This window comes from Salvelinus sp. IW2-2015, linkage group LG4p (assembly GCF_002910315.2).
Source record: "Salvelinus sp. IW2-2015 linkage group LG4p, ASM291031v2, whole genome shotgun sequence".
NCBI classification, from domain to species: Eukaryota; Metazoa; Chordata; class Actinopteri; order Salmoniformes; family Salmonidae; genus Salvelinus; species Salvelinus sp. IW2-2015.
The window spans coordinates 23,156,799-23,177,882 of record NC_036841.1 but is presented as its reverse complement, the minus strand read 5'-3'; the positions used below and the strand labels follow the sequence as shown (position 1 = coordinate 23,177,882).

Sequence of the window (21,084 nt, the reverse complement as noted above, 5' to 3'; positions counted from 1 at the left end):
ATTGTGCATGCATTGTATGCCTACTCACCAAAGACTTATTTGAACACAAAATCCTTCCTCCTTTCTTTCCTCAAGAAGACTTCAATGACTCTGTTGTACAGTCTATCTGTGCGTTTTAGTTTCACCAATAAGTCCTTTTCTATCGACATGGAGGCTAATGCTGAAAGCCGAGTCTGTCCAGTAGCATTTCTGGAATACGTTTTGATTCGCTTTAAGGCCGAGAATGACCGCTCGACAGAAGCCGTGGACACAGGGATAGTCACTGTCACACATGCCAATGTGTAAAGTTGCCCCATGTCCTCATTCAGATTTTTCTGCTTAAGGAAATCAAGGAGATCAGAGGGACTTTTCCCTTCAAAATCAGTCATAGCATACATTACAGTCAGTTCTGTTTTTAGCTTGGATAGGTCGAACAGTGTTCCGTGACTCTCTGTAAGCGTGGAGAAGGCTGGTTGCGGTAATTTTTTCCGGTAGGTCTGAAAGTGCCGGGGTCCAGGAGGGAGAGAAACATTCATTTTTCGTGGTCTTGAAACCTGTTTCGTATCTGGCAAAGAATGTTGTCCAGAATATTGCGTGGGAGTTGTTGATAGTATGTGCGAGGGTCTCCTTGTGCTGGGCCTCTGCGTGCGCTGGGTCATCGTAGATTTGACTGAACCTGCACCTCTCTCGCTCAATTGTGTCACAAAACTCGTTCACCCTTGTCAGGCAGAATTGTACATCCAAAGTTTGTTTCTGTAGAATTCCAAAAGCACATCCGAATAATAAAAAATCCCATTGAATGTTTTCAAGCAAAAAACAAAACTCAAAATCATCCAAACGTGCATTAAATCCATCAGCCATAAGCACAGTATCCCCGTCATGGTCATCATGATGTTCCAGTAAGTGGTTAAACAGCTCCTTTAGGGCAACTCTCTTTTCAAAGACTGCATTGACCAATCTAGATGTATATTGCCACCTCGTTGGTGCAACCTTAGGAAGACGACGCTTGCAGATGTCATCCAGCAGTGCGTGCGCGTAGGGGATCGTGAGAAAAATGCTGCAAGGCCATTGAGGTTGGCAAAGAAGACCTTGCATTCTTTAAGCTTTGAGGCTCCTTGAGTCAGTACTAATTTAGTCGATGTGCATAGCCAGCCCAGCCTCACATTCAATTCGCGCATATATGTACAAAATGTATTTCAGCAGATTTCGTGCGTTTTTGTGCATTTTTGGGGTGGTTCAATTCGTTTGAAAATACACGATTTCTGTGCTACTTAATTGTTGCGAAAAGACACGAATTTAACCAGTAGGCGACACACAAGCCGTTGCAACAACCATAGACGCGATCGCCTGTATATTTATTTTACGTTATGAATATGTAGATATTTTGTCTTTTTTTAACCATTTAACCATAAGAGGTTATATATATATATTGTCTTTATTTAATCCCTATTTAAAACATTGTGGTTTTATGCCTATATGTACTGTTTAAGATTTTTCTGAACAGACTTTTTCAGGATAGAATGAATGTAAGCATGCATGATGGTTAATGGTGTTTTATTCGGTTGTAGTTTCCATGTATTCTTTAAAAATAAACGTTAAACCATTTTTATTGAACAGAAATAACTGAAAATACAATGGCAGCCTTGCCATTGTCCATCAATAACAAAACTTTTTTTCGTATAACATTTGGGGAAACGTATGCAGTCATTGTAGTCTTACATTTTGTTGGCCAACCAAAATTACCAAAACGTTAACCGTAATAAGGCTAGGTGGCTGATGTAAATACAAGGCTCTGAGTGTAAGCACCTTTCACTAGAACGTTCTTGTGTTCAAATTACCGGCAGTGCGAAATAGCTAGAAAGCTTTCGTATTTCCACTTGGCTCGACACTACGGTTACGATAACGATAAATCAAGTGCAATACCTGCGTCGACCTGTGTCGAGCAGCAAAACACCGGAAAGCTTCTAGCCTACCGGAAAGTTACAAGAAGAACAAGAATAGTTACCTCACCGGTCATGTGACACTCTGGATGCCCCCTAAAAGCAATTTCACACCTTTGAAAAATGACGCCTGGTAACCCCCAAAAAAAGAATATCCAGGTGCATTGAAAAGTTTGGACTATAGAATATTTTTTAAAACCTCCATTCACTCAGGCCATGTACAGAGAAGAAAAAACATAAAATATTTTCAGAAGAAAAAAACAGAAATATTTTTGAAATTGCACTCCATAAATCAGACTCGGGCCAGCACCCATTGATTTGGGCGAGTAGTATACCGGTAGCTGATAGATCGCTCCGAGCAGGGTAGGAAGTCTGGATCCCCCCTAAGACCTTAGGCTCGTGTCGTGTAAGCAGCCATACTTTTTCTACTTCCCTTGGTGTGTGTGTGTGATGTGAGAGAGAGCTTTTTCTTGTCAGATCTATTTTTAGGGACGAACATTTAATAGGATTAGCATTAAATTGAAGTGCCTTTTGACCTATTTTACACACACAATTTAATGTTATGAAGTATTGATTTTTAAACAGCCTTCGAAATCAGCACATCTAGACACCCCGAATCTAAGACTCGGGTTGGTCCAGGAAGCTATACAGAAACTTCGTATCTTGAAGGATGCTTTCAATACGCTCTAAGTTCTATTGACCTGAGAAGGAGGACACAAAGTCTGATATCATGTCTCTGACCTCTTCTAAACTATATACCCTTAGTAATCCACGGTTTGGATCAATAGGAAGAAATACTGATTTACACAGGTGAATGCATATATATCACAAACTGCTGGTTGGGTATGGCAAAACACTTTTAGGGTGATTTATCACTTCCGGTTGCTCCAGGAAGCTTAGAATCAACACAGGTAGACCTCATAGTGGCTTGATGGATTGTCATTGAAGACAGGTTCATAAGACATTCATAACCCACATAGGCTTCAGGTTGAATTTAGGGGTGCAGGCAATGTGTTCCTATGGGGTGAGATGTCATTGTAAACTGTTTGATGTAAAACCCTTTTACTGTAAGGGTTAATGCCACACGTCAATTTAGGCTTTGCACAGACCTTAGGAACGTTCCTGAGGTCAAATTTGTGCTTCTAAACCTTAACAGTTCTCCTCTCTTGTTCTGGCCAAAACTTTTCCCGCCTGTGACAGGCTTTGTAGCGTCGGCGTCGGGCGACCTCTCCTTACAACGTCTAACTTTTCTTGAAAAGTTCGTCTTGAGAATGGCGTTATAATTATATCCTCGACCAAATCGATATCTTCTCCTCCTTCCGCCATTGTGGGTTGAAAAAACAGCTTAGTCGTACGCAAATTAATTCGTTTATCAAATTCAGTTTCCTAGTTCTGAGGATSTGCATAGACCTGCCCATAGGACCTGCTTCTCAATATTGGTAATCCAATCAAAAGACGTGCACGCACTACGCCTGCTAGCTGGCTCCTGTGTAACACTGGAGCCAGCCAGCAAGCGTACAATAGCCAACTCTAAAGCTGATTGGTTGACACTAAATTTTCATTTCCATTCACTTTAAGCTACAAGCGCCCGCACTGTTGATTCTGAAGGCCTGAGGGCAGATTTTAGACCCCTGGCAACACATGATGGCTGAATATGATTGGATAAAAGATCTAACATAAAGACCAGCCCTCCAAATCTCAACCTGGGGCTGGAAGCAGTGCAACCAAGAGGAAAGCTATGAAATGAAGAGTATAATTCTTACTCTGGGGAATAATTTAATACATATTTGTGGGAAAATATATTTAAAAAATATATATATTCTGATGTTTAGGCCAGCAGAGAAGGCCTTGCTGGCCCTGACGGCCCACCACTGAGTTGTTGGCTTTGTTGAACTCTGAAATCATAGGCATGAACTGAACATATGGCTGTCCCACACAACTACATGAAAATAAAGAATTTACATTTACTTTGAATTAAATGTCATTACATACCAGACATTTTTAGTATATCCTCAGACATTTCTTTTCGCAGTTGCTTTTGAAGGTTCCATATGAATTTGGGAGGGGATGTTGGGGAAGTTCTGTGCAACTTCCTTGGCCATCTACACCAAAAAATAAAATGGAGCTTTTGACCTAATTGTCACATAACAGCTAACCATTCATTATTGAAAATATAACTATCAAACCTGCATTACAAAGACCCAGCAGCTGAAGGTGTCCTGCTGCATGGTGTGAATTATTTACCCTCTTTCCACTTTATGTCCACCCAGTCGTCTTTTCCGTGGCAGGATCTCCTCATTTTGAAGTATTCTCTTTTTTTATGTAAACAATGGAATTCTGATTAGTTATAGGCAAATGCACAAGACAAATTTGTATGCTGTTTTCCTTATCACTATAATCTAGTAGTAATTTAGTAGAGGTAATTTCCTTTATGCCCCATTCTACACACACAGTCTAAATTATAGGCACTGAACCATTTACAGGACAATAATAAAAGTAGCATATAGGATCCAACCCTATCACAGAGTGAATAAATGTAGAGCGTTTGTAGACTTTAAGAAAAAAATATTAAGTGACAGTTTCATCAGTACGTGCTTAAAGAAAGTCATATCACAAAGATCACAGATGAGTGCCCACCAAATCTATGACAATAGAGAATGAATTGTAAGCACCAAAGTGTGTTTGTCAAAATAATATCTGAAAATGTCAGTTGTTGAACATAATACTTCTATTTGCAATATGCAGTTGAGGAATATTCCACGTACCAACACTACACGTAGAACGACATTCAGTATTTTTTTACTTCTTATATATTTTATTTAACCAGGTCGGCCAGTTGAGAACTAGTTCTCTTTTACAACTGCGACCTGGCCAAGATAAAGCAAAGCAGTGTGACACAAACAACAACACAGAATTACACATGGAATAAACAAACGTACAGTCAATAACACAATAGAAAAGTATATATACAGTGTGTGCAAATGAAGTAAGATTAGGGAGGTATGGTAATAAACAGGCCGTAGTGGCGAAGTAATTACAATTTAGTGATTAAACACTGGAGTGATAGGTGTGCAGATGATGAATGTACAAGTAGAGATACTGGGGTGCAAAGGAGCAAAAAAGAAAATAAATAAATAATATGGGGATGTGGTAGTTGGATGGGCTATTTACAGATGGGCTATGTACAGGTGCAATGATCTGTAAGCTGCTCTGATAGCTGATGCTTAAAGATAGTGAGGGAGATATGAGTCTCCAGCTTCAGTGATTTTTGCAATTTGTTCCAGTCATTGGCAGCAGAGAACTGGAAGGAAAGGTGGCCAAATGAGGAATTGGCTTTGGGGGTGACCAGTGAAATATACCTGCTGGAGCGCGTGCTAAGGGTGGGTGCTGCTATGGTGACCAGTGAGCTGAGATAAAGTAGGGCTTTACCTAGCAAGGACTTACAGATGACCGGGAGCCAGTGGGTTTGGCAACGAACATGAAGCGAGGGCCAGCCAACGAGAGCATACAGGTCGCAGTGGTGGGTAGTATATGGGGCTTTGGTTACGAAACGAATGGCACTGTGATAGACCGCATCCAATTTGCTGAGTAGAGTGTTGGAGGCTATTTTGTAAATGACATTGCCGAAGTCAGGGATCGGTAGGATAGTCAGTTTTACGAGGGTATGTTTGGCAGCATGAGTGAAGGATGCTTTGTTGCGAAATAGGAAGCCTGTTCTAGATTTAATTTTGGATTGGAGATGCTTAATATGAGTCTGGAAGGAGAGTTTACAGTCTAGCCAGACACCTAGGTATTTGTAGTTGTCCACATATTCTAAGTCAGAACCGTCCAGAGTAGTGATGCTAGGCGGGCGGGCAGGTGCGGGCAGCGATCAGTTGAAGAGCATGCATTTAGTTTTACTTGCATTTAAGAGCAGGTGGAGGCCACAGTTGGAGAGTTGTATGGTTAGTTAACACAGTGTCCAAAGAAGGGCCAGAAGTATTGCGAATGGTGTTGTCTCTCTTGCGTCTGGTGATTCTCTGATCCACTTCTACGCAGACATCATTGATGTATACAGAGAAAAGAGTCGACCCGAGAATTGAACCCTGTGGCACCCCCATAGACTGCCAGAGGTCCGGACAACAGGCCCTCCGATTTGACACACTGAACTCTATCTGAGAAGTAGTTGGTGAACCAGGCGAGGCAGTCATTTGAGAAACCAAAGCTGTTGAGTCTGCCGATAAGTTCCTAACTTCCCTGAAAAGTTGCATATCGCGGGGGCTATTCGATGCTAATGCAGTACGCCACAGGATGTTTTTGTGCTGGTCAAGGGCAGTCAGGTCTGGAATGAACCAAGGGCTATATCTGTTACTGGTTCTAATTTGTTTGAATGGGGCATGCTTATTTAAGATGGTGAGGAAAGCACTTTTAAAGAATAACCAGGCATCCTCAACTGACGGAATGAGGTCAGTATCTTTCCAGGATACCCGTGCCAGGTCAATTAGAAAGGCCTGCTCGCTGAAGTGTTTTAGGGAGCGTTTGACTCTGATGAGGGGTGGTCGTTTGACCGCTGACCCATTACGGACGCAGGGAATGAGGCAGTGATCGCTGAGATCCTGGTTGAAGACAGCAGAGGTGTATTTAGAGGGCAGGTTGGTCAGGATGATGTCTATGAGGGTACCCGAGTTTACAGATTTGGGGTTGTACCTGGTAGGTTCCATGATAATTTGGGTGAGATTGAGAGCATCTAGCTGAGATTGTAGGACGGCCGGGGTGTTAAGCATATCCCAGTTTAGGTCTCCTAACAGTACAAATTCTGAAGATAAATGAGGGGCAATCAATTCACATATGGTGTCCAYGGGGCTGAGTGGGGTCTGTAACAAGCGGCATCAGTGAGAGACTTATTTCTGGAAAGGTGGATTTTTAAAAGTCGAAGCTCGAACTGTTTGGGCACCGACCTGGATAGCATGGCAGAACTCTGCAGTAGATTGCAACTCCACCCCCTTTGGCAGTTCTGTCTTGGCGGAAAATGTATACACATACATAGAGGCATTTTTCAGCTATGATTTTACCACTCAGAATCCAGAATGGATATGACAATGGGGCCAGCACAGGACATAATACACCCTTACAACAATCTACTTTTTGATCTTCTTGACTTCTTATTCTGTAAACTGCTACTATGTGTCAAGAAAAGAGCTGGTTAGTATACTCCAGTAAAAAAGGGCTGGTTTAGATGAAAAACTATTGCCCTGTGTCCCCGTTCATAGGGGCATGAGAGTCTCGTCACTGGTAGAATTGAGTTGGCACTTTATTGGCCCAAACACCCACAGACCTACTAGGTTGAGGTTACTCATGAACAGTAATTAGTATTATTTTTTTTGTTGCATTGATGCATTGTGTCTTCTAACTGTCCAAGAATAGGATCCAAAGTGTTAGGAAATATTTGTTCCCATAAATACAAAGGAGGATGTCTCTCCTCATACCTCTGTGCACCACAGAGCCAATCAGGAGAGAATACATACAGGTCAACGGTGCCAACTGAAAGTCAAGGGGTGTGTCTGTGCCTTTGGGATTACTCTCTCTTTACAGAGAACCCCTGTGGTTCAAGTCAAGAGCTACCCTTCCCCTCTCAGTCTGCTCTGCGCATGTCTGAAAAGTGACAGAGCCAGCAGCCAAGAGTTTTTCACAGTATGTCATAAAAAATTATTACACTTATGAATGTAGGTTAAAATGCTAATATGTATTAGATCCAGTACAATGGAATAACTTAAGACCTGAATTTGAATGCAGTGTGTTCCGATTCCTCCTCCTCTTTCTGTCCAGCAGGGTCAACCAAAAACACTTGGCCTGATGGTTCATGCAGATACTGGGAAGCAATATAAGAAATGTATTGATCCCTTAAATTATTTACTATTAAATGACCCATATCACAGCCCTCATACCTCTTCACAAAAATGTACCTAAATCAATTTTGGAAAAAGGATTTTACTTACAAAAGACGTAGGAATGTATTTTTCCAGTTAGAAAAGTAGGCCATGCATCAAACTATTTTCATCTGAAAATTAACCTCAAATGCAGTATTGCAGTTTTGTAAGTTGTCTGCAGTGGCTTGTGTGAATGCACTCAAATATCTAGTCATTATCAGGTTATGTAAACTGCGTTCTAATACTCAACGTAGAAGGATTTGTCTTAATGTACAGTAAATGAAAGTGATGCTATGAAAAGGATTCCTTCACCTTATCAATGTCACTCTGACTGACAAATCACTGCCTATTACTGTGATTAAAAAGAGCATATGAAACAGTGGTTTTCATGAGGCTGACCTGTGTGCCTTCCTTTAACTTCTTATGGCTGCAGGGGCAGTATTGAGTAGCTTGGATGAAAAGGTGCCCAAAGTAAACGGCCTGCTCCTCAGTCCCAGGTTACTAATATATCATATTATTATTGGTATTGGATAGAAAACACTCTGAAGTTTCAAAACTGTTTGAATTATGTCTGTGAAGACAGAACTCATATGGCAGGCACAAACCTGAGAAAAAATCCAAACAGAAGTGGAAATTCTGAGGCTGGTCGAGTTTCAACCAAGATCCCATTGAAATCACAGCGAGATATGAATGAGATTCACTTCCTACGGCTTCCACTAGATGTCAACAGTCTGTAGAACTTTGTCTGATGACTATACTGGGAAGGGGGGCCGAAGGAGACAGGAATGAGTCACCACTGCCATGAGGTGAACATTCTTTGACCACGCGGCTCACATGAGAGGCAGCTCCGTTCCATCGCTCATCTGAAGTCAAGTAATTCTCCGGTTGGAACGTTATTCAAGATATATTTTAACAACATTCTAAAGATTGATTCAATACATCGTTTGACATGTTTTCTGCGACTGTTACGGAACATTTGGACATTTCGTCACGTTTTAGTGAACCGCTTTGTACTTTGGAATTGTTTACCAAACGCACTAACCAAAGTAGCTAATTGGACATAAATAACGGACATTATCGAACAAATCAAGCATTTATTGTGGACCTGGGATTCCTGGGAGTGCATTCTGATGAAGATCATCAAAGGTAAGGGAATATTTATCATGTAATTTCTGGTTTCTGTTGACTCCAACATGGCGGCTAATTTGACAATTGTTCTGAGCTCCGTCTTCAGATTATTGCATGGTTTGCTTTTTCCGTAAAGTTTTTTTGAAATCTGACAGAGCGGTTGTATTAAGGAGAGGTATATCTATAATTCCATGTGTATAACTTGTATTATCATCTACATTTATGATGATATTCTGTTGAAACGATGTGGCTATGCACTATCATGGATGTTTGGAACTAGTGAATGTAACGCGCCAATGTAAACTCCGATTTTTTTATATAAATATGAACTTTATCAAACAAAACATACATGTATTGTGTAACATGAAGTCCTATGAGTGTCATCAGATGAAGATCATCAAAGGTTAGTGATTCATTTTATCTTTATTTGTGCTTTTTGTGACTGCTATCTTTCGCTGGAAAAATGGCTGTGCTTATTGTGGTTTGGTGTGACCTAACATAATGTTTGTAGTGCTTTCGCAGAAAAGCATATTTGAAATCGGACACTTTGGTGTGATTAACAACAAGATTACCTTTAAAATGGATAAGACACATGTCTGTCTGAGAATTTTAATTATGAGATTTCTGTTGTTTTGAATTGGCGCCCTGCACTTTCACTGGCTGTTGTCATATCATCCCGTTACCGGGATTGCAGCCATAAGAAGTGCACCTCTGTTTGAACACCTCTCCTGTCCTTGATCCATTCCACATACAGCCATTGCGGATCTTTTCAGTGTCCATGTGAAAGATAGTATTGCAAGGCTGGAACATTTGTTCCAATTTTTTTAACACCCATGTGAAACGAAGGTCTGGAAAGCTTACATATTTAAGTCTAATAGCATGATATGAAATCAGAGTTGTCGATATGAAGGTATAGTCAGTGGACATTCTGAGCCTTGTTTGAGGTCACTAGGTCACATGACCAAAGAGCTATTGAAATTTTACATTTTGAAAAATTTTAATGTAGAAAAACGGGTGAGATGAAAATGGAGAAAATAAAGGTGTTGCAATATAGAAGGGTAGTCAGTGGACATTCGGACCTTGTTTGAGTCTGTTCTGGACTTGGGGACTGTGAAGAGACCTTCTTGTGGCCAGTCGTATGGCTGGAAGAGATATGATGGGTGTCCGAGCTGTGTGCCAGTAGTTTAGACAGACAGCTCGGTGCATTCAACATGTCAATACCTCCACTTTCAGCCAGGAGAGATTGACATGCATATTATTAATATTAGCTCTCTGTGTACATCCAAAGGCSAGCTCTGCTGCCCTGTTCTGAGCCAATTACAATTTTCCTAAGTCCTTTTTTTGTGGCACCTGACTACACGACTGAACAGTAGTCAAGGTGCGACAAAACTAGGGCCTGTAGGACCTGCCTTGTTGATAGTGTTGTTAAGAATGCAGAGCAGCGCTTTATCATGGACAGATTTCTCCCCATCTTAGCTACTACTGCCTCAATATGTTTTGACCATTGCAGTTTACAATCTAGTGTTACTCCAAGCAGTTTGGTCATCTCAACTTGCTCATTTTCCACATTATTTATTACAAGATTTAGTAATAGACATTATAATTATAATATCATTATAGCAGGGGGTGTAAAGCCATAACACATATGTTTTTTCAGCAGTAGACTATGATCAATAATGTTAAAAGCTGCACTGAAGTCTAACAAGACAGCCCCCACCATCATTTTATCATCAATTTCTCTCAGCCAATCATCAGTCATTTGTGTAAGTGCTATGCTTGAGTGTCCTTCCCTATAAGCACGCTGAAATTCTGTTGTCAATTTTTTTACTGTAAAATAGCATTGTATCTGGTCAAACACTATTTTTTCCAGAAGTTGACTAAGGGTTGGTAACAGGCTGATTCGTCGGCTATTTGAGCCAGTAAAGGGGACTTTACTATTCTTGGGTAGCGGAATGACTTTACCTTCCCTCCAGGCTTGAGGGCACACACTCTCTAGTAGGCTTAAATTGAAGATGTGGCAAATACGAGTGGCAGTATCGTCTGCTATTATCCTCAGTAATTTTCCATCTAGATTGTCAGACCATGGTGGCTTGTCATTGTTGATAGAAAACAATAATATTTTCACCTCTTCCACACTGACTTTACGGAATTCAAAAGTACAATTCTTGTCTTTCATAATTTGGTCTGATATACTTGGATGTGTAGTGTCAGCATTTGTTGCTGGGATGTCATCCCTAAGTTTGCTGATCTTGCCAATGAAAAAGTCATTAAAGTAGTTGGCAATATCAGTGAGCTTTGTGATGAATGAGCCATCTGATTCAATAAATGAAGGAGCGGAGTTGGATATTTTCCCCAAAATTTCATTTAAGGTTCCCCAAAGCTTTTTACTATCATTCATTATATAATTTATCTTTGTTTCATAGTGTAGTTTATTTAGTTTAGTCACGTGATTTCTTCATTTGCAGTATGTTTGCAAATCAGTTGGGCTGTCAGACTTAATTGCCATACCGTTTGCCTCATCCCTCTCAACCTTACAATTTTTAAATTCCTCATCAATCCAAGGGGATTGAACAGCTTTTAGTCATTTTCATAATGGGTGCGTGTTTATTAATAACTGGAATAAGTAGTTTCATAAATGCGTCAAGTGCAGCATCTGGTTGCTCCTCATTAGACACCACAAACCAGCAAATATTCTTTACATCATCAACATATGAATCACTACAAAACTTATTGTARGACCTCMTATACACTATATTAGGCCCAGCCTTTGGAACTTTAGTTTTCCTAGATATGGCTATTATATTGTGATCACTACATCACATGGATTTGGATACTGCTTTAAAGCAAATATCTGCAGCGTTAGTAAAAAATGTGATCAATACATGTTGATCATTTAATTCCTGTGCTGTTTGTAACTACCCTGGTAGGTTGACTGACAACCTGATCCAGGTTGCAGGCACTGTTTACAGTTTGATGTTTTTTCCTGAGTGGGCAGCTTGATGAGACCCAGTCAATATTTAAATCACCCCCCCAAAAATACTAATAATTATCAATACAGGTAGTAGTAAGGGATGTAGTAAAGAGGAAAGAGTCAATGGCCTCTAGCCTACATACAGTATTGATACCCCTTTACTTTTTCCTAATTTTGTTACATTACAGCCTTATCCTAAGATTGATTCAATTGTTGTTTTTTCCCAGCAATCTACATACAATCCCTCATGATGAAGCAAAAACAGGTTCAGACATTTTTGCAAAAAAATTAGATAAGTATTCAGACCCTTTACTCAGTACTTTGTTGAAGCACCTTCGGCGGCGATTACAGCCTTGAGTTTCCCCCATTCTTCTTTGCAAAGCCTCTCAAGCTCTGTCAAGTTGGATGGGGAGCGTCGCTGCACAGCTATTTTCAGGTCTCTCTAGAGATGTTAGATCGAGTTCAAGTCCGGGCTCTGGCTGGGCCACTCAAGGACATTCAGAGACTAGTCCCGAAGCCACTCCTGCATTGTCTTGGCTGTGTGCTTAGGGTCATTGTCCTGTTAGAAGGTGAACCGTCACCCCAGTCTGAGGTCCTGAGTGCTCTGGAGCAGGCTTTCATCAATGATCAAATAAAATAAAATGTATTTATATAGCCCTTCTTACATCAGCTGATATCTCAAAGTGCTGTACAGAAACCCAGCCTAAAACCCCAAACAGCAAGCAATGCAAGTGTAGAAGCACGGTGGCTAGGAAAAACTCCACCTAGAGAGGAACCAGGCTATGAGGGGTGGCCAGTTCTCTTCTGGCTGTGCCGGGTGGAGATTATAACAGAACATGGCCAAGATGTTCATAAATGACCAGCATGGTCAAATAATAATAATCACAGTAGTTGTCGAGGGTGCAGCAAGTCAGCAGAGTAGTAAATGTCAGTTGGCTTTTCATAGCCGATCATTAAGAGTATCTCTACTGCTCCTGCGGTCTCTAGAGAGTTGAAAACAGCAGGTCTGGGACAGGTAGCATGTCCGGTGAACAGGTCAGGGTTCCATAGCCGCAGGCAGAACAGTTGAAACTGGAGCAGCAGCATGGCCAGGGGGACTGGGGACAGCAAGGAGTCATCAGGCCAGGTAGTCCTGAGGCATGGTCCTAGGGCTTAGGTCCTCCGAGTGAGAAAGAAAGAGAGAAAGAAAGAGAGAGAGAATTAGAGAGAGAATTCTAAAATTCACACAGGACACCGGATAAGAAGAAGTACTCCAGATATAACAAACTGACCCTAGCCCCCTGACACACAAACTACTGCAGCATAAATACTGGAGGCTGAGACAGGAGGGATCAGGAGACACTGTGGCCCCATCCGATGATACCCCCGGACAGGGCCAAACAGGAAGGATATAACCCCACCCACTTTGCCAAAGCACAGCCCCCACACCACTAGAGGGATATCTTCAACCACCAACTTACCATCCTGAGACAAGGCCGAGTATAGCCTACAAAGATCTCCGCCACGATCTCTCTGTACTTTGCGCCGTTCATCTTTCCTTCGATCTTGACTAGTCTCCCAGTCCCTGCCACTGAAAACATCCCCACAGCATGAGGCTGCCACCACCATGCTTCACCGTAAGGATGGTACCAGGTTTCCTCCAGACATGACGCTTGGCATGACGCTCAGGCCAAAGAGTTCAATCTTGGCTTCATCAGACCAGAGAATCTTGTTTCTCATGGTCTGAGAGTCCTTTTTAGGTGCCTTTTGGCAAACTCCAAGCAAGCTGACGTGRCTTTTTTACTGAGGAGTGGCTTCCGTCTGGCCACTCTACCATAAAGGCCTGATTGGTGGTGCTGCAGAGATGGTTGTCCTTCTGGTAGGTTCTCCCATCTCCACAGAGGTACTGTCAAGCTCTGTCAGAGTGACCATTGGGTTTTTGGTTACCTCCCTGACCAAGGCCCTTCTCCCTCGATTGCTCAGTTTGGCTGGGCGGCCAGCTCTAGGAGTCTTGGTGGTTCCAAACTTCTTCCATTTTAAGAATGATGGAGGCCACTGTGTTCTTGGGGACCCTCAATGCTGCAGTAATGTTTTGGGACCCTTCCCCAGATCTGTGCCTCGGCACAATCCTGTCTCGGAGCTCTACGGACAATTCCTTCGACCTCATGGCTTGGTTTTTGCTCTGACATGCACTGTCAACTGTCGGAACTTATATAGACAGTTGTGTGCTTTTACAAATCATGTTCAATCAATTGAATTTGCCACAGGTGGACTTGTAGAAACACATCTCAATGGAAACAGGATGCACCTGAGCTTAATTTCGAGTCTCATAGCAAAAGGTCTGAACACTTATGTAAATAAGGTATTTCTGTTGTGTATTTTTAATACATTTGCAAGCATTTCTTAAAACCTGTTTTCACTTATTCATTATGGGGTGTTGTGTGTAGAGTGATGAGGAAAATATTTAATTGAATCCATTTTAGAATAAGGCTGTAACGTAACAAAATGTGGAAAAAGGCAAGGGGTCTGGATGCACTGTAATAGCTCTTTTAATTGATTTATTCTATTCAGTTTATCATCAATGATTCTGTTTAATATCTGTCGCAGAGACTCCCTTTCACCGGCACTATCCAAGGTGGGCTGCAGGAGGGGAAGACGATCACTATTACTGGGAAACTTCACCATGGGGCAGACAGGTGGGTCACCACTCACCGATATAAACTTTGTTAACACATTTCCTCATTCTTTGTCTTCCAGAGATTCAGGGGTTGCGTTCTAGTCCAGATAATGCATACTGCACATTTTTTGTGCAGATTTAAAACTTGTTTGGAGAACTGTTTAAAACGATCAGACCCTTTTTTTCAATTTTCACCTAAAATGACATACCCAAATCTAACTGCCTGTAGCTCAGGACCTGAAGCAAGCATATGCATATTCTTGATACCATTTGAAAGGAAACACTTTAYAGATTGTGGAAATGTGRATTTAATATAGGYGAATATAACACATTAGATCTGGTAAAAGATAATACAATGAAAAAAACATGCGTTTTCTCTTTTTTGTTCCATCATCTTTGAAGAGAAAGGCCAATAAATAACTTAGGAGTCTAGGTGCAATTTTAGATTTTGGCCACTAGATGGCAGCAGTGGATATGCAAAGTTTTAGACTGATCCAATGAACCATTGCATTACTGTTCAAAATGTTGTATCAAGTCTGCCCACATGTGCTTAATTGGTCAATTGATACATTTTCAAGTACATAACTGTGCACTCTCCTCAAACAATAGCATGGTATTTTTTCACTGTAATAGCTACTGTAAATTGGACAGTGCAGTTAGATGAACAAGAATTTAAGCTTTCTACCCATATAAGACATGTCTATGTCCTGGGAAATGTTCTTGTTACTTACAACGTCATGCTAATCACATTAGCACACGTTAGCTCAACCATCCCGTGGGGGGACACCAATCCCATAGAGGTTATTAACATCTCTGGAACCACATGCTCTCCCTCGCCCCCTCTCTCTCTCTCTCTCTCTCTCTCGGTCTCTCTCTCTCGGTCTCTCTCTCTCTCGCTCAGGTTCCATGTGAATTTGCAGTGTGGTTCTAGGGCAGGGGCGGACATTGCCCTTCACTTGAACCCACGATATGACAGTCACCCTGGATATGTGGTGGCCAACACCTTGCAGCAGTCCAGATGGGGGACAGAGGAGCGGAAGCAGCATTCCCCCTTTCAGCATGGCTCTGACTTCAGCCTCGTGATCACCGTCCAGAGGGACGGCTTCCAGGTCACCCAAACCCTCCCATACTATAGTATATGGAGTATAGAGATGTAGGATCTTAATTTAAACCAAAATAATCCTGCAGCAACAAGAAATGTGAATTATTATGTGGATTATAATTAATTGGGTTAATACATTTTTCGTGAGGACAAATCAAGTCTGACATTTTTAATAGGGAAATTACAAACTTTAAAATTCTTTTAAAACCTTGAATARGAGGTGATCAGGTGATCAAAGGAGTGATCAGATTAAGATCCTACATCTGTACATTCCGACTACACAATAACCTTTTCCGTCTGTGTGAATGATTGTAAAAGATTATGCTTACAGAGCTCCCCCATGATTTTAATGAAGTCAGTGACTCATGATCTAACATGGTGGTTCACTCTTGTTTTCTTGAAATTGTATGTTATGTTATTCTATCTTTATTCTCTTTTGATCTATTTTACAGTGTGACTCAATTTATGCTAATCTGTTAAGGAGTTAAAATGGATTTCAATTCATGGGTTAACTTGGAATACTCACTGTCCTCAGGTCCATAATGACTGCTCATTGTCGTTCTCTGTTCTCTGCCTTCAGTTGAATGCGAATGGGAACCATTTCATGACCTTTAAGCACCGTATTCCGTTTGACGCAGTGGACACCATCTCAGTCGAGGGAAAAGTGGAGGTGACCTCCATCGCCTTCCAGAACCCTGCAGTGAGTAGTACCTAACACATTAATTAGATGTACAGAGAATTTGAAGGTAGTTCAACTGATTTTAAAGTGATTTCATCTCTTTTAGCCCACCTTTCCTGCACAGCCAGGATTTCCGGCACAACCTGGACTCCCTTCTTATCCGGGATTTCCGGCGCAACCGGGATTTCCGGCGCAACTGGGATTTCCGGCACAACCTGGATTCCCTTCTTATCCGGGATTTCCGGCGCAACCGGGATTTCCGGCGCAACCAGGATTTCCGCCGCAACCAGGATTTCCGCCGCAACCGGGATTCCCTTCTCACCCGGGATTCCCTTCTCACCCTGGATTTCCCGCTCAACCGGGATTTCCCACGCAACCAGAATGTCCAGTAAGTTCATCTGTATCAATAATGATACTTTATTGACCAACCACTTCTTGGTTATCGGATTAATAATTTTTTGGGGGCAGATCTGTGATTTGTATTCCTTTCATTGTCTTTCAGTCTCTATATGTTGGTTTTATGTTCAGTACTACTGATATTGCCTGTGATGGGGAATTTTAAGATCACTAAAGTTCATATTTAGTTTAGAGTGATCTACTTCCTCATTCAGTACAGTGACTATCATTATGTGAGTATAACCCCTGTCATTGTCTTTAGGCAGATTTCTACAGTAAATATACAGTAACCTGTTTACAGGAAAGTGTAGTACATTAATCAACATGCTGTCAAGATCCCTCTCTCCTGTTGCTCCTCACAGGCTCCTCCTCCATATGTCCAGCCACCATTCTTTGTAAATGACCTTCTACTTACTGTATCACATCAATGTCTGTTGGTCATAATGAGTGATTTATTCAAATCTTCAATTTTCATCCAGGCTGTTCCATACAAGAACATGATCAATGGTGGACTCCACCCTGGACGCACCATCAACATCCAGGGAGTGGTTAAACCCAATGCCAATAGGTCTGATCCTGCCTTATTGTCTTTACAGTAAAGGGGAACCACAGTGAGACATTCACTTCCCCTGGAGTTATAAGCACAATTATACTATGATTTGATATCTTTTAATGTTGTTCCCCTTAGAAAAAAAAGTATAGAAGAACTTTAGCAATTCTAGTTCACCTCATTTGCATGTTATTGAAAGTGTGTGTCAATGACCCCTTGGCTTAGAAAGAGGTAGGCTCACAAAACATCCTGGAGGGGGCAACTATAGCAGTTCTCCTGTCATGGTTTCTCCACAACACTGATCTTATCCTTTTCTCCTTGACAATAGGTTTAATGTTAACCTACTCTGCAACTCTGAGATAGTGCTGCACTACAACCCCCGATTTGACGAGACCCTAGTGGTACGCAACAGCAAGCTGAGGGACCAATGGGGAAAGGAGGAGCGCTCTGGTGGAATGCCCTTCCACAGGGGCCAGGCCTTCACGGTAACTACCCACCATGAATACGAAGCAGCTTGTACACCTTCTTAGTTTCAAGGATGAATAATTATTTATTGTTTCAGCACCAAGCATGCCACTCAAGCCCTTTCCTTATACAGAGTTCCTTGATGGTTTAGTCACTCAGACTGGCATGAGTCTGATTAGAGAGATGATCCACTTTAAAGATTCCGGACTGTTTCTCTCTCTATATCAGAGACTGAGTACTAATAAGGCTGTATTTTCAGCTGTCTATTTCCTGTGAGGCTCAGTGCTACAAGATAGTGGTCAACGGGAATCAGACGAGCACCTACAAACACCGCCACACCCTCCTCCAGCAGGTCAACGTCCTGGAGGTGGATGGAGACCTCAGTTTGACCTCCGTGATGGTTTAGGGCTGTGGGTCACAACTGTGACTCAGCCACTTGTTTAATTTTGTGTCACCTCTGACCCAAACCACCACATATATTTGTTTGATCTGTTCTTGCTGCAATAAAAATGACATTCACTTTGTTTCCTTACTGCTAGCAGTGCCTATTAGACTCCCCCATTTGCACATGTATTATTAGTGAGTGCCTTGCCATTGAATTCAAGGATGAGAAATATGTTCCTGTTTGTTATAAATCGAGGTAGAAAGCCATTAGATATCACATTGTGTGATAGAATGCCAGACCTGACGTTATCTCTCATGAGAAGTACCCTGAGCCTAGTTCATCACCAGGGGTCTCTAGACTATTTTTTTATAACATTAAGTTACAGTATTAAGTGTGAGACTGGCTATGCCAAAACCCTTGTTCACAAAGTGAACTGCAGTATGTGTTCAGACAGCAGTGATTTGCTGACATGGCTACGCTAGTTGTCATAGTAACAATGTGTGTGCACCGTGGTGTAGGCTGATTGACAGACATGCTTTATCTACTCATTTTCTGGATGCAGAGTTCAACAGAGTTCAAGTGAAGGTCAAGAAAATCAGAGAAAGCAGACTGTATTGCAATCATCTCTGATGGGTGGTAGAATGTTCGTGGGCAAGGAATAATTAACTACATCATCTCCACCCCTCAACCAGTATTCTACAAGAGTACAGACACAAGGGACAACAGACACACCGGTCACTACATTGCAAATGAGCTGAAGGCAGTCATCAATGACCTTGGACCACAGAAGATATTTGTACTTGTGACAGACAATGCTGCGAACATGAAGGCTGCTTGGTCTAAAGTCTAGGAGTCCTACCCTCACATCACACCCATTGGCTGTGCTGCTCATGCATTGAATCTGCTCCTCAAGGACATCATGGCACTGAAAACAATGGATACACTCTACAAGAGAACCAAGGAAATGGTTAGGTATGTGAAGGGTCATCAAGTTATAGCAGAAATCTACCTCACCAAGCAAAGTGAGAAGAATAAGAGCACCACATTGAAGCTGCCCAGCAACACCCGTTGGGGTGGTTGTCATCATGTTTGACAGTCTCCTGGAGGGGAAGGAGTCTCCAAGAAATGGCCATATCACAGTCTGCCGATATGGACAGCCCCATCAAGAGGATCCTCCTGGATGATGTATTTTGGGAGAGAGTGGTAAAGCAGCCTGAAACTCCTGAGTAGACATTGCACAGATTGAAGGAGACAATGCCATCCAATGCCAATACATGGAAGCCTGAGAGGAAGTCAACCTAAGCTTTAGTTTCTAGACTATCATTTTACAGATATGTTGAAAACGTTTTTGGGAGATGCGATGGATCATTGGGGATCATTCAATAATCCCTTTCTTTTGTTGTTCAGTGAAATCATCCCATGGGAATAGTCAACTCATTTAATTAAAGGTTAAAAAAATTCAAGTACATTTTTGTTTCTATTGGAAGGATTTAATAATTTGCAATTATGTCTACTTATGACAAGGTAAAATGTTTCTGTCTCCATATGATATGGTAAACATATCCAATGCAAAAAACATCTACATTTAATGGTATTAATATTAATTTGCATATTTCCGTTAATTCACCAATATTCCTGTTAATTCCCATATATTCCCACGGAAAGTTTCCACCTCTGAATATTCCCCAAAATGTGCAACCCTAGCCAGACACGACAGGGAAAGTTGCAAAGAAAATACAGCACTAATGGACCTTCAAAGAGGATTTGACATACTCAGAAGGACTGCTGTTCAAAAGTTCAAAACTTGTCGTTACTCAGAAAATGAGAGAAGAAATTATGGAAAAAATCCATGAAGCACAATCGTAAAATGGAATGGGAATCGTAAAATGTAAGGGACGTTCAGTTCTGGACAGGCATGGCTAAATAGATTGAAGATGTTGTAACAAAATGTGCAGTCTGCAACAAACACAAACAACAACCAAAGAGAGCCGCTCATGTCTCATCCAGTCCCAGAGCGAGTTTGAGCCAAAGTTGGGTGGACCTCTTCCACTACAATGACACAGAATATCTACTATGTGTGGATTACTATTCAAAATACCCAGAAATCTCCAAGCTCAGTAGGACAACATGTAAACACATCATTACAGCACTAAAGTTGATCTTCGCAAGGCATGGGGGTGCCTGATGTTTTGTGCTCCGACAATGGAAGACAGCTGGTGAGTCAAGAAATGTCAAAGTTCTCTACCAGCTGGGAGTTCAAACATGTCACGTCGAGCCCTAGATTTCCACAGTCAAACGGCCAAGCTGAGAGAGCAGTTCAGACTGTGAAGAACCTTTTGAAAAAAGCACAAGACAGCAACGGAGATCTTTACATAGCTCTCCTTGAATACAGAAACACACCCCTGGATGGAGTAGGTCTCTCTCATGCACAACTACTAATGGGAAGAAGGCCGAAGACAAAGATTCCAACATCAAAGAGATTATTAAAGCCAGGACTCTATCAGCATGTCAAGAGCCGTCTCACAAGCAGACAACAGAGACAAAAACACTATTTTGACCAAGGCACACGTAAGATTTTGGTGATGAAGGAAGGAAAATTAGTCAGGATCAGACAAGACAACAAATGGCAACCAGCAATTGTACTTGGAAAACATGACCGGCCAAGCTCATACATAGTACAAACACCAAACGAGAGAATCTACAGAAGGAACCAGAGACACCTGTTAAAAACACATGAAACCACACACCCAGAGAGACACTCCGAAACCAAAATGGACTTCCCTTATCCTGTGGAAAGAGAACGTGAAAAGTGTCAGCCTGGAAGAAAACTACTCATCTGTGTGTTCTCCAGCCCCAACAACACCAAAACAGACAGCGGAAAGCAACAATATAAACACTGAAATCAACTTATCTTTTTAATTTTTAAT

At 41.6% G+C, this 21,084-nt stretch overlaps 1 protein-coding gene across 1 annotated transcript in view; it reads left to right on the top strand.

Moving 5' to 3' along the window:
• LOC111960714 (galectin-9B) overlaps positions 1–18,296 on the top strand; it is a 29,554-nt gene extending 11,258 nt beyond the window's left edge. The window contains exons 2-8 of the mRNA XM_023982890.2: positions 14,511–14,599; positions 15,482–15,689; positions 16,263–16,382; positions 16,468–16,749; positions 17,237–17,325; positions 17,636–17,792; positions 18,032–18,296. Coding sequence (XP_023838658.1) covers positions 14,511–14,599; positions 15,482–15,689; positions 16,263–16,382; positions 16,468–16,749; positions 17,237–17,325; positions 17,636–17,792; positions 18,032–18,178 — 1,092 coding nt within the window. The 3' untranslated portion in view covers positions 18,179–18,296. The remainder of the gene's footprint in view (positions 1–14,510; positions 14,600–15,481; positions 15,690–16,262; positions 16,383–16,467; positions 16,750–17,236; positions 17,326–17,635; positions 17,793–18,031) is intronic.
• The last annotated feature ends 2,788 nt before the right edge of the window (positions 18,297–21,084 follow it).